At 41.8% G+C, this 13,184-nt stretch overlaps 1 protein-coding gene across 6 annotated transcripts; it reads right to left on the reverse strand.

Moving 5' to 3' along the window:
- Nucleotides 1–2,896: 2,896 nt before the first annotated feature.
- On the reverse strand, nucleotides 2,897–11,782 carry ZNF181 (zinc finger protein 181). Of its 6 annotated transcripts, none has more exons than XM_025367629.1 (5): nucleotides 11,718–11,782; nucleotides 10,956–11,033; nucleotides 6,445–6,565; nucleotides 6,102–6,197; nucleotides 2,897–5,123 (listed from the first exon to the last, which is right to left on the reverse strand). In XM_025367629.1, the coding sequence occupies exons 2-5, from the start codon at nucleotides 10,962–10,964 to the stop codon at nucleotides 3,658–3,660; spliced, it is 1,692 nt and encodes a 563-aa protein (XP_025223414.1). In that variant the 5' UTR covers nucleotides 10,965–11,033; nucleotides 11,718–11,782; the 3' UTR covers nucleotides 2,897–3,657. The 6 variants fall into 6 exon arrangements, with proteins under 6 accessions (XP_025223414.1, XP_025223417.1, XP_025223413.1 ...); XM_025367632.1 differs by lacking the exons at nucleotides 10,956–11,033; nucleotides 11,718–11,782 and adding an exon at nucleotides 9,467–9,571 and having other exon boundaries at nucleotides 2,897–4,909; nucleotides 4,976–5,123; nucleotides 6,114–6,197; XM_025367628.1 differs by lacking the exon at nucleotides 11,718–11,782 and having other exon boundaries at nucleotides 10,956–11,425.
- Between the last annotated feature and the right edge of the window lie 1,402 nt (nucleotides 11,783–13,184).

A 13,184-nucleotide genomic window follows, 5' to 3' on the forward strand; every position in this document is an offset into this window, starting at 1 on the left:
CATGTGGAAGCCTGATGCCTCCTTCACTCGGCCCATTTTCCAAATCTGTAGGGCACCCTCCTTCCTTCCCATAGACCTGCTAGGTTCCCATCTCATCTCCTACCTGGTCTCTTTGTTTCTCCTCAGATTATTTAGGGCAAGAAACATTCTCTCCCTCAAAATGGCTCAGATACTCAAGAATTTGTTGGAAGGAAACCAGGGGGTTTTGTAAGAGCTCTCCCCTAAAAATGTTAAACAGCAAACACATAAGAATGACAAGTGATTAGATGTGACATTTGAGACCAGAATGATGAAGCAACCATGAGAAGACAATGATGATTAAATCAACAGCTAATACATATTGAATGCTATTGAGAGGCCAGGCACTGTTATAAACACTTTGCACCAATTGATACATTTAATCTTCATAATAATGCTGTGAGATAGCTTTATTACCATTTTACAATGGAGAAACTAAGGCATGACACAGTGAAATAGTTTGTCCAAGGTCACACAAAGCCAGTATACATGCAACTTGGATTTAAACCCAGGTAGCATGACTCCAAAGCTTAATGCTCTTCACACACACACACCTTGGGGCTCTTAAAGGATATGGAGTGTTTCTTATCTATTAGGCCCACAGTGGATGCTCAAGAAATGTTTAATAGGTATAACTGAGGAAACAATGTCAGCGACATCATAACATCATCATGACATCAGCCAAACCTTCTATCATAGCAAAGTAAGTCTCTTATTGCTTTCTTAAAACCATCTTCATTTAAAAAGATGGCCTTCTTTTTCCTAGTTCTGTATTGTGAAGGCACTTTAAATCCAGAAATGTAAAGCATTATCACATGTATGCTCATGCTTTTTAAATGACAAAGCACAGGTATTTCGATGAATCCTCTCATAACAAAGTGACATGGTAGCAGTAAACTACGTGTAGTGGAAACAAAATCTGGGCATTATAGGGCTACTTCATCTTTGTGGTACCAGTTGCTTGGGAGAGCAGAGAAAGGACACAGAATGGGAGAAAAGAAAGCTACTCTCATTATCCCATAAGTATATATGTGGTAGCCAGTCTATCCATACACAACTGTTTGATACCACGTCATGCTTCCTTAAGCATGACGTTGTTGTTCTTGTGTTGTTGTTCTGTCCAGGCTGGAAAGCAGTGGTGTGATGACAGCTCACTGTGACCTTAAAACTCCTGTATTCAAGCAGTCCCTCCCCACTCAGCCTCCTGAATAGCTAGGACTGCAGGTGTGTGCCTACACCTGGGTAATTTTTTTTTTTTTAACAGACTAATGAGTTTTGCTATGTTGCCCAGGCTGGTCTCGAACTCCTGGCCTCAAGCAATCCTCCTGCCTCTGCCTCCCAAAGTGCTGGGAGTACAGACATGAGCCACTACACCTGGCCCTTCCTTAATTATAAATCTTCCAAAGATCCTTCAATGTTCCACAGAATTTCAATATAAATTTCATGATTAAAAATAAATCAAATGAAAGATAAAATCCCTGCAAAATAGTAAAAATTTACCACCCCATTCCAAACCTACTTTCTGTTGCAAATTGCTATTGGGATATGCCTCTGTGCTTTGGCTTTCAGTTAAGGTCGCACATATATCAGAGGAGATATATTTTGTTGCAAGTCAGAAACCTTATCACTCATTCCACACCAGAATTATATCTATAATGTTCCTTTTTAAAACAACAACGTATCTTACTACTCACCCAAGATATAGAACAAAATCTGAAGCACAATCCATATCACAGCCCTTCACTTGCATCAGTGTCCATACACTCCAAATCAAATTGATCTGTATTACTTTTTTAATCACAAGACAGGATTCTAATCACAGGGCCAGTGAGACTGTTCCATTTCTTATCTAGAAGTTAGAATATCTGAAGCCATCCTCCCTCCTTACAAACCATAATTGTCTGTCAAGGTTCAGTGCAGAGAACAAAAACTCTCTTAACTATTTCAAGGCATATATTGCTGTAAATTAGTGCTTTCAAAATTGGTAGGTAGGCTGTAAAAGTAATGAGAACACTTCTGGACTAGTGACTTCAACGTAAACTCCCATAACTATGATCCAGGGATAGAGAAATAATGGTTGCTGAAACCAATGATGCTGCCAGCAGTACTACCTCAAAGCCACAGAATCTGAAACTAGACATGGGAACATGGAGTCCAGCTGCAGCAAGTATGACAGAACTCGACTGTCCACTTTACCTAGAATAACACCCAGTACACCACATACACACACGCAAAGGCACAAGCAGGGATGCACATAGCTACATGAGTAGTACTCATTACATAATTAGTGTTCATCATTTAGGATTCATTTCAAAAATCACATCCAGCTAAGCCTGCTCTGATCTCTTATAGTATGTTGTTTCTTGGTTATGTCCTCATAGCACTTGTAAACAATTATTTCAAATTTACTTGCTATCCATCTTTCTTGTCAGATAACATCCCTGTGAGAAAAAGATCACATTTGTTTTGTTCATTATTACAATGCTTATCAAAATGTGCTTTCTGGACGGTGAGAACACATGAAAAATGCAAATTCAAATCAACTCATACAGAAACTCTAAGATTCAGACTTAGCAATCTGTGCTTTAATAAACCCTCCTAGTGATTTTGATACATCACTAAGCTTAGAACTACTGAATTCCTGTATTCCATCCCTGTGTAATACACATGAGTGATGCTCAGTAAATTTTCTTGAAATGTATTTAATTAAGCCTACTGGAAATTGACTCTGAATAATCCTCATCAAAATACTGATATTCTTAGTACAAAGAGCAGGTGATTTTTCTCTAGGTTTGCTAGTCTCCAACTAAAGGCTATGCTAAGGCTAATCTTAGTGAAATTTTTTTACAAGAAATAGTCACAGTAAAAGAGTTTGTGGTATACAAAATGATTTTATTAGATGCCAAAACTTTTATTAACATCACTTTCTTTTGCAGCTTTAATTTTCAACATTATAACACTGGCTCCTCTGGGTGACTAAATATCTTCACATGTCCACTAGCTAAAAAGAATTTCTAAGTATAACTCAACTGAAACTGCAAGCTACTGCTCTAAGAAATGCATATTATAATGTTTATTTGCTCTCCTGTAGAATCCAGTTTACAAATAGCATGACTGCAAAGATTTACACATAATTCCTAAATCCTTCAGGTTGTTCTACCATTAATCTTCTGATGTGTAGCAAGATAAAACACTCTTAGTGAACACTTTGCTACATCTCTTAAATGAGATTTCTCTCCATTTTGAGTTCTCTGCTGTAGAAAAAGGGATACACTTGGAACTGAAGACTTCCCTCAATTTCTAAATTTTCTACATTCATACAGCTTCTCTCCTGTAGGAGTTTGTAAAAGATTCCTATTGCCTAGTCTTTCCCACATTTGCTACATGTACAGGGTTTTTTTTTCCTAGTGTGAGTACACTTATGTCAATTAAGGGATTAATACTGACAAAGATTTTCCCACATGTATGGTCTTCATATGATTTCCCTACAGTATAACGTCTGATAAACAAACAGGCCTACATCTTTGCTAAAAAGTCTTCCTACAGTCACCACATTCATACGACTTTCCCCAGTATAAATTTTTCTAATGTTAAATAAGGGAGAATCTAGGAATGAAAATTACCATGATAAACACTGCTTCATATGGTTTCTCTTCTGTAAGGTTTCTCACATGTATAGTGATTCATATGGTCTAAAGGCTTTTCCACACTTACCACATTATTGGGTTTCCCTCCATTATGTACTCTTTGATGGGCAGTAAGATTTGAGCCTTTGCTAAAAGCTTTCCCACACTCATTACATTTATATGGCTTTTCTCCAGTATGAATTCTCTGATGTACAGTAAGGTTTGAACTACAGCTGAAGGTTTTCCCACATTTAATACATTCATAGGGTTTCTCTCCAGTATGAATTCTGTGATGTTGAAGCAGGGATGACCTATGACTGAAGGCTTTCCCACATATACTGCATTCATAGGGTTTCAATCTAATGTGATTTCTCAAATGCATATTCAGTGATTCAAGCTGGTTGAAGGATTTCCTGCATTTCTGACATTCAAAGGGTTTTTCTTCAGTATGAATACTCTGATGCTGAACAAGAAATGAGAGGCTACTAAAGACTTTGAGACATTTGTTGCATTCATATTGTTTCTCCATAGTGTGAATTCTTTGATGTCGAGTAAGGTGTGAGCTACAGCAGAAAGCTTTCCCACATTCTCTACATTCATAAGGCTTCTCTCCAGTATGGATTTTCTGATGGTGAATGAGAGATGACCTATGAATGAAGGCCTTTCCACATATACGACACTCATAGAGTTTTTCCTGCGTATGAATTCTTAGATGTTCAATAAGATGGGACACACGACTAAAAGACTTTCCACAGTTCATACATTCGTATGGTTTCTCTCCAGTGTGAGTGCTCTGATGGTTAGTAAGTGATGACACATGGCTAAAGGCCTTCCCACATTCAACACATTTGTAAGGTTTCTCTCCACTATGGCTTATCAGATGTCGTGTAAGGGATGAGCCATGGCTAAAAGTCTTCCCACATTCACGACATTCATAGGGCTTCTCTCCTGTGTGAATTCTCCAATGGCGATTGAGGATTGACTGTTTGCCAAAGGCTTTCCCACATTCACTGCATATATAGATTTTCTCTCTATTACAAGTTTGGTGAAGGGTAAGAGATTTGCTCTGGTGGAAGGCTGCCCCACTTATACTAGAATTCAAAAGTTTCTTTCCACCACTGATTTTCTCATTTTTTACAACTGACTTTTTTGGTAAGTTCTTCTTTAATATAGCATATTTGTGTGAATTCCCTTCAGCAGAAATTTTTTGTGTTTCAAAAAGAGTAGACTTTGAATGAAAGGTGTAAATACTGTCTGGAGTGGGGCTTTCTCTAAAGGTGAGAGTTGCTGGTTTGAAATGCTCTACCTGACTTCCATGCTTCCCTTCCAACTTCTCTATATATTCCAAATTCTTCTTAGAATTTGAAAATTCATAACTTTGTTTTACAACTTTTTCTATTATTACTGTTTGGGGTGAATCTTCATCATAAATATCCTTCTTTGTTGATAATTCCTTGCTTTCCCATCTTGATTCCCAATCTGAAATACATCAAGAAAGTAAAGCACTGCTTTTTTTTTTTTTTTTACTTCTTGAAAAGTAACTTCTATAGTGGAATTAGGAGAACTGGATTAGAAATGAAGCCCCCACAAAACACATAGCTCTGACAACTCAAATATTTCAATGATTTCTGAACAATGCTCAAATGGAGCAGAGAATACAAAGTTCACAGAAGTAGGAACAGAGTGTGATAACAGAAATGGGAAAAATATATGTAATGGATGAAATAGTATGGAAAAAAAGGAAATTATCAAAATAAAACGTGGAAGGCATTCTGGATTCCAAGCCATCATTTTGTGCCTATATTCATGTGTGAAAGACTGCATTTTGTCTCATAGCCTTTTTCTCCAACATTCAATTAATCTCAATTTGCTGCCAGATTAACACACTTAAAATACAGAATTGATATTTCTACTTTAAACAGTTTCAGTAAAAACAAAATAATCTAAATGCTCTTTATATCTGACAAAGATTTAGGCTTTCCGAGGTTATGAAGAAACTGTGTGAATCATGTCATTTACCGGACATTAGAAAATATTATCCCTAGAAACATCTTTATATATGTTCGTTTTTTCCTCTAATATGTTCACATTTCATCTATAAGGCTCAGCTTTAGAAAAGTGATTTCTCATCTAATTGACAGCTTTTCTTAGCCTAACACTATCAGTAGGTTTTTCTTTAAGTAGATTTAAGAAAGAATAATTTGCCTTACTTTGTCATGAACAGAGTAACAATTGAATTATTATGATGGCAAAAACCTCTAACCCTGATTAGATGACATGAGTAACACAGATAATAATTTGGGATAGAGGAACAATTGTTTTGAAAATCTAAGCTAAATATCCCTCAATTTTTCATTTCTATCTGAGATCTTTGAAGACAGTATCCCTAAAATGCTTCCACACTCTCTATAAACATCTTTAACAAAATCTTCCTTAGTCTCGTTCACCATGACTCACCTGGAATCATACCTTTTGACAGTTTTTTCTCCACCATCCAGGGCTCTTTTCCATCCTCCAATAACATGATCACATATGGCTTAGTTACGGAAAGACCTGCTTAGAGGAAGAATATAGAATTGTTTAAGCTGTGATCCTCTATTATGAGAGGCATCACATGAGGGACCACAGGAAGGGATGAAGGGTGTTCACTGAAATGGAAAGATAAGCTTCAGGGGCACAACAGAGCCGCACATTTCTTTGGGAACATGCTACAGAAATTCAGCCATTTACTTAGGAGGATCTCCAGCAATTCAGAGTGGCAAAAGAGCCCCTAATGGAGTGGAAGGGGTGATATCCTTACCTACAGAGACCAGGTTCTCATAATTCTGGACCATCACATCCTTGTATAAGTCCCTCTGAGCAGAATCGAGCCATCCCCACTCTTCATGAGAGAAGTCTATAGCCACATCACTAAATGTCACCTGAAATAGCAAATATATTTAGGCTCATGCATAGCCCAGGCCTCTTCTGTCACTGAAGAAAGGGTAAAATTAGCCTGGTTGTGGGAGAAATGGAATAAGATTCAGGAATTGTGGCAATGATTGGGAATGTGATCTCAGTTAAGTAATAATAGGACAGTATGTAGTTGGAATTACTATACCATAAGGGGGACAGGTATGTGATTAGAATTATTATACAATAAGGGTGAGAAACAAATATGAGAGCTTTGCTTCAGGAGAGTTAATTTTGCTAAAAGTTACAGAAATACACGAATTTTAAAAAATCAGTATTTGACATTTGACAGCACAGGGTCAAGTATTTAGTTATATCTTTTACAGCTTAAGTGCTAGGTAAGTAAATAAAAAAATGAGGCTAAAGCGATTGTCTCTCAAATGGGATACTCAGGATGATCCACTAAGGCTCACAAAAAATGGGCAGCCAGGTGTGGTGGCTCACACCTGTAATCCCAACTACTTAGGAGGCTGAGGCAGGAGAATGGCTTGAACTCAAGAGACGGAGGTTGTGCCACTGCACTCCAGCCTGGGTAACAGAGCAAGACTCTGTCTCAAAAATTAAAAAAAATCTTTATATTAAAGACTGATAGACATACACTGTTATGGTTTGATTGTGACCCCCAAAAAGCATGTATTGAACTTAATCGCCATTGTAACAGTTTTGAGAGGTAAGACCTTAGGAGATGATTATGCCTTGAGGGCTTCGCCCTCATGAATGGATTAATGTCATCATCATTAGGACTGGCTTATTTAATAAATGCATTTGAGCCCCTTTTTGGTTCTCTCTCTTCTCTTCACCCTTCCACCATAAAAGGACACAGCAAGAAGGCCCTTGCCAGATGCCTGCCCCTTGATCTTGGACTTCCCAGGCTACAAAACCATGAGAGGTCAATTTCTATTGTTCATAAATTGCTCAGTCTGTGGTATTCTGTTACAGCAGCACCAATGGACTAAAACATACATATAACTGATTCATAAACAAAAAAGAAAAATATATTTAGGTGTATACTTAAACTTTGTACTGACAGACATTTAATAATTAAAATATGAGACCCCTGAGTGAAAAGACTGAAGGATGGTTTCATATCATAGATCAGGTGTCTCTAACCCCCTGGGCCACAGACTGGTACCGGTCTGTGGCCTGTTAGGAATTGGGCCATAAAGCAGGAGATGATTGGGAGGCAAATGACTATTATCACCTGAGCTCCACCTCCTGTCAGATCAGCTATGGCATTAGACTCTCATAGGAGCACAATCGCTACTGTGAATTGCGCGTGCAAGGGATCAATTCACACCCCTTATGTGAGCTGAACTAATGCCTGATGATCTGAGGTGGAACAGTTTCATCCTCAGAACACCACCTCCCACTTCTGTGGGAAAACTGTCTTCCACAAAACTGATCTCTGGTGCCAAAAAGGTTGGGGACCACTGTCTTAGATAGTCCTTAAATAGGACCTGAAAGGAAAGGGAAAAAAATAAAAGGGTACTTTTCAAAGAAAATACTCTAAGGAAATGCTCACAGATGTGCTTAGAAATTCCTTTCAATAGTACTCATTTCACAATATTACTTAAAATAGTAAAACTTTCGAAGCTTCAATATTCAATAGTAGTTTATTGGCTAGTTAAATTATATTATGTACAAAAAATATATCCATTTAATACAGCATTATTACTGTCTTTGATTTGTGAAACAAATTGCTTGCCTGTGGTAATTTTTTAGGTCTGACAGTTAATTCAGTATTGTATTACATTATTTGGATATTTTGCATGCATATTCACCAGTGATGCTGGTCTTTGGTTTTAAAGGCAGAATTTACTTTTCCCAGGTGTTGGGAAAATAATTAAAATTCAAATCTCCTGCCAATGGCAGAAAATCCTCTCCACAAATGTAGGAAAAAAAAGAACACAGTTTTATTACTTAATAAGCATTAAATCAATTGTGATGTACTTCACAGGCAATCCACTAATGAGATTAAAAGGACAGGAAGAAATCTCATCTTTTTTATAGCCAAGCAGATACAATCCAATACATACATTTTCCAAATAATCAAGTAAGACCTTCAATTTGCTACACATAATTTATCCTAAATTCATCTGTTAATTGTAGTTGCCACTGTGTTAGTTAATTCTCTTTATCCCAAATCAAAAAAACATTTATCATAGCTTTATGATGAACAGGTTATTACAAGTTAGAGCCAGGGATTACAAGTTCTTCCCCTTCAGTTGCCTGGGCAGCCTGGGGTGTTCACTCATCTCTGTCCCCAAAAGAACATAGGATATCTGTCCTAGCACTTATTTTAACTTCTTATGCTTTCTTACTTTTCTACCAGTGCTGCAATCCTCAATACAGTAGCCACTAGGCAGTTTGGCTACATACATTTAAATTAATTAAAATGTAAAAATAAAATAAATAAAATTTAAAATTCAGTTCCTCAGTTGCTTAAGCCACAGTTCAAGGACTCAATAGTCACACAGGGCTGGTGGCTACCGTACTGACCAGCACATGTGCAGAACACTTCCACCACTGCAGAAAGTTCTCTTAGACAATACTGTATTAGAACATGAAGTCCTGTGTGTCGGTGTACACCGAAATTCATCTACAACTTTTCCTAACAGGTACTTCACAAGTGTTTAGAAGATGAACCAATTAATAATTTTGGCATGAGTTCACTTTAGCTGTTACTTTTTTCTTGCTGTCGCCAGGCTGGAGTGCAGTGACATAAACATAGTTCATGAAGCCTCATACCACAGGGTTCAAGAAATTTTCTCAACTCATCGGCCTCTCGAATAGCTGGAAAAAGAGGCATGTACCACCACACCAGTTTTTCAATTCTAATTATCTAATTTCTCCAAGAAAACAGACTTCACCCAACATGTACATCTGCTACTCATGTTCTCTCCTGTGCAAGCTTCACGTTCCATGCCATGATTCTGCCCCATCAGTTCTTCATTACTCATCTTATTCACTCAACAATTACTTACTAAGCATCTATTTGGTGCCAGGTACCACTCTGGGTACTGAAGCTATAACAGACAACAAAAAAGAAAAAACATTTCTCCCACCAGGAAGAGGCAAACAATGAGCATGTGCGTATACTGAATATACAGTACATCAGCTAGTGAGTGACACGCGCCGTGGAAAACAACAAAGCAGTGATGGAGGAGTGGAAGTGCTAGGCGAGAGAAGATGACCGCAATTGCAAATAGGCGTTCAGGGACGCTTTTCTGAGAAAGTAACCACGGAGCAAACACACGAAGAAGATAAGAATGCAAGCTTGGGCCGGGCGCGGTGGCTCAAGCCTGTAATCCCAGCACTTTGGGAGGCCGAGACGGGCGGATCACGAGGTCAGGGGATCGAGACCATCCTGGCTAACACGGTGAAACCCCCTCTCTACTAAAAAATACAAAAAACTAGCCGGGCGAGGTGGTGGGCGCCTGTAGTCCCAGCTACTCGGGAGGCTGAGGCAGGAGAATGGCGTAAACCCGGGAGGCGGAGCTTGCAGTGAGCAGAGATCCGGCCACTGCACTCCAGCCTGGGCGACAGAGCGAGACTCCGTCTCAAAAAAAAAAAAAAAAAAAAAGAATGCAAGCTTGTGCCTATGTCGGGGAAGAATATTCCACGTGGATGGCACAGCAACTGGTGACAGTGGCTGGAGCTCACAGGAATGAGGAAGCAGAGAAGGAAGGTGGGATCAGAGAGGTAATGGCCTAATTGTACAACCAGGTCATTGCAGAAGTAACTCAGAGCCACTGAAAACTTTTAGGTTGAGGAATGATAGGAATTGATATAACAGTAGGGTCACAATAACAGCTGTACTAAGAACAGACCGATGAGGGTTAAGGGCAGATGGAGGGAATCCAGCTAGGATTCCGCAATAATCCAGGTGGCTTTATCGCTAGCACTACCGGCGTGGTAGTGGTGGTGGTAGTGATGGGGTAACTAAGGGTCAGATTCTGTATACAGCGTATAACTTAGCTCCAACTAGAGGATCTGAGTAAGAGTTATAAGACAAAGGGAGAATCAAGGATGTTGGCAAACATCTCTTCACTTGAGACTACATGGTACAGTTTTGACAATCATAAAGCAAATAACCTTACATTCCAAAGTTGCATTGTGAATTGTAGTTTTAAAACGTTGGCAAGACTAGAAAGTCTTCTAGCAGAAAACTGTAGAAAAGAGGACCACTGGGTGAGGAGGACAATACCTTGTGGGCTCCATCCTTCCTATATATATGGATGGAACCATAGATTCAATCCCTTAAATAGACTTAATTAGGTGGGAACAGGCAGGAGAAGCAAAGCAAACACACAGTCCTGATAAAGTGTTTCAGGAAGATTTGGGGACACATTGACTTACCTGAGACATTACTCTGCAATTTCCCAACAGCCAACAGAGTCCTTTTGCCAGGCTCTTATCTTAGAGATGGGCAGTGTCCTGAGGGCACAGAAGGGCAGGGAAAAGCAGTCATGAAAAATCAGGTTTATCTTGCGGCACCTGTGACACACCATAATGGAAAAGCACACTGGTAATCACTCTCCAGGGCGTCAATCTCTCCCTGGGAACTAACAGGTTGTTTCTCCGCAAGGGCTAACCGTTTACCAGGTGCCACCTGCGGGGAAAATCAATTATTCTGTACATAAAAGCCTCATAAAACAACGGTAACAACTATCAGCTCGTTCGATCTTCATTACTATGCATGGTCGGCATTCACATTATTCCAGATTTCTTTTTAAACAATGACAAAACTGAAATTCCAAGATACTGAACCCATTTGTTCAAGGTTACACAACTGCAAAGCGCCGGCTTCATGACGACATAACCCAAAGACAACTGTGGCTGGCGTCTGCTCACGCGCCCACTTCGCTCTCACAACAGCGCCAAGATGTCGGCGCCGTCATCACCCCGCGTTTACACAGGAGGACAAGGCCAGGAAAAGCCAGGGCACCGGCCGGGGTCACACCGCGGGGCAGACCCAGGGCCTGAGCCCCGCCGCCGCCCCCGGGACTCACACTAGCCGGAGTCCTCAGCGGCGCCTCACCGTCCCCGCAGGCGCCCCGAGCCCGCACCTCTGCGGACCTGACGCCCCGCGTCGCTGGTGAGCGGGCAACGGCCGCCGACCTCCGGGAACGACACTGCCCAGAATCGTCCCTGAGCCTAGGAGTCGCCGTCAGGCCTGAGGCTACCGCAGGACGGACCCAGTGCGCAGCCCACAGCCGATCGACATTTCCCAGAATCATCCGCGAACCGCCGGCACCGGAAGACCACGCTTCCCAGGAGTCTCTGCGGCCGCGCGGACCTGGCGCGCCGCGGGCAAACCGCTCTAGGTTTCCTAAGAAACTAAACCGCCTGGGACTATTGTCCCAGAACCGGCCAGTTAGGACCACGCGCGAAGTGTCCTGGGGCACACAGTCATCCTGTGCTGAAAGATACACCTCGGAACCAAGGGCTACCCTCTACTTTTGAGGACAATAGCGCCGGGACCAAGAAACTACACTTCCCAGAAAACCGTGCGGCCATGGCAAACTCTTTCTGGGTCAGCGTGCGCTCACACCAATATTTCTTTCCGGGGGCGTGGGGAGACCTTACTGGTACCGCGTGAGCTCTCGCCTTTGCTAGCAAAAGAGCTCCTCTCTTGCCAAACCCTGCTGCTACGCTGTCCAGCTTCTGTGGTATTTGAGGTTTTTTTGGAATGCACTTGCCGGAGACTACAGCTCACAGAACGCCCTGGGCTGGACTGTGCCAGCTGTAGTTCGCCAAGGACATTTCTTGGAAATGCATGCGGCCACGTATCTGTAACACAAATGGGCGTTCTCATGTGCGTTAAGCTCCGTGGAAGGACTTGGAAATACGGAACTTGAGTGAGCGCTGGGAGGACAGAGACCCTCATCCTGGGAGGAGTCACTCCTCCCGCAGCCATCAGAGCCTGACCCCCCCCTCACCAGAGGCGCATCTTAGACCCTGACCTTGCCCGGCCCACCCAAAGGGGCAATGGACCTCTTTGTTATGCAAGCCAGAGCAGTCTACTGTTGGTGTATATTTGAATTTTTTACTTTCTTTTTAATATTTAAATTAAATTTTAATTTAATGCTGCCTCTGCCTCTGAGAGAGACAGGGAGAGATAGGGGAGGCCTGGAGTGGGGGCCCTGCGGGACAGGGATAGGGGACCCTTCCTCACTTTGCACAATCTGGGAACCCTCCCCAAGGGGAACATAAAGCTGCAGTGGAAGAGCACTGGCCTAGTGGGCTTCGTCCTGGGGACAAAGGCTGGGAGACTGCAGCTGAAAGGTGTGGGCTCCAGGAGGGCCGCAGAGGCCCAGCAGCAGAGTCAGGGAGCAGAGGTCCGCCCTCCGTCCATCTTCCTTCCTTCTCTGGCCCACAGAGCACTCTGTGCCCCTCCCACGCCCACAGCTACAGGTGGAGCCGGCTTGCGGGGGCGGGGGTTCTTTAGAAGGAGTGGGGGTCCTCCTAGGGTAAAGAGGGCCAGGAGGCTTCCTGGGGACCTCAGGCCCCTCTGGGCCTCCCAGGACTGGGCCTGTGGCTGTGATGTGCTTTGCCCTGGGAGTGACGTGCTCAGTGGTGGAGTTT

The sequence above is a fragment of the Theropithecus gelada genome, chromosome 19, assembly GCF_003255815.1.
Source record: "Theropithecus gelada isolate Dixy chromosome 19, Tgel_1.0, whole genome shotgun sequence".
Lineage (NCBI taxonomy): Eukaryota > Metazoa > Chordata > Mammalia > Primates > Cercopithecidae > Theropithecus > Theropithecus gelada.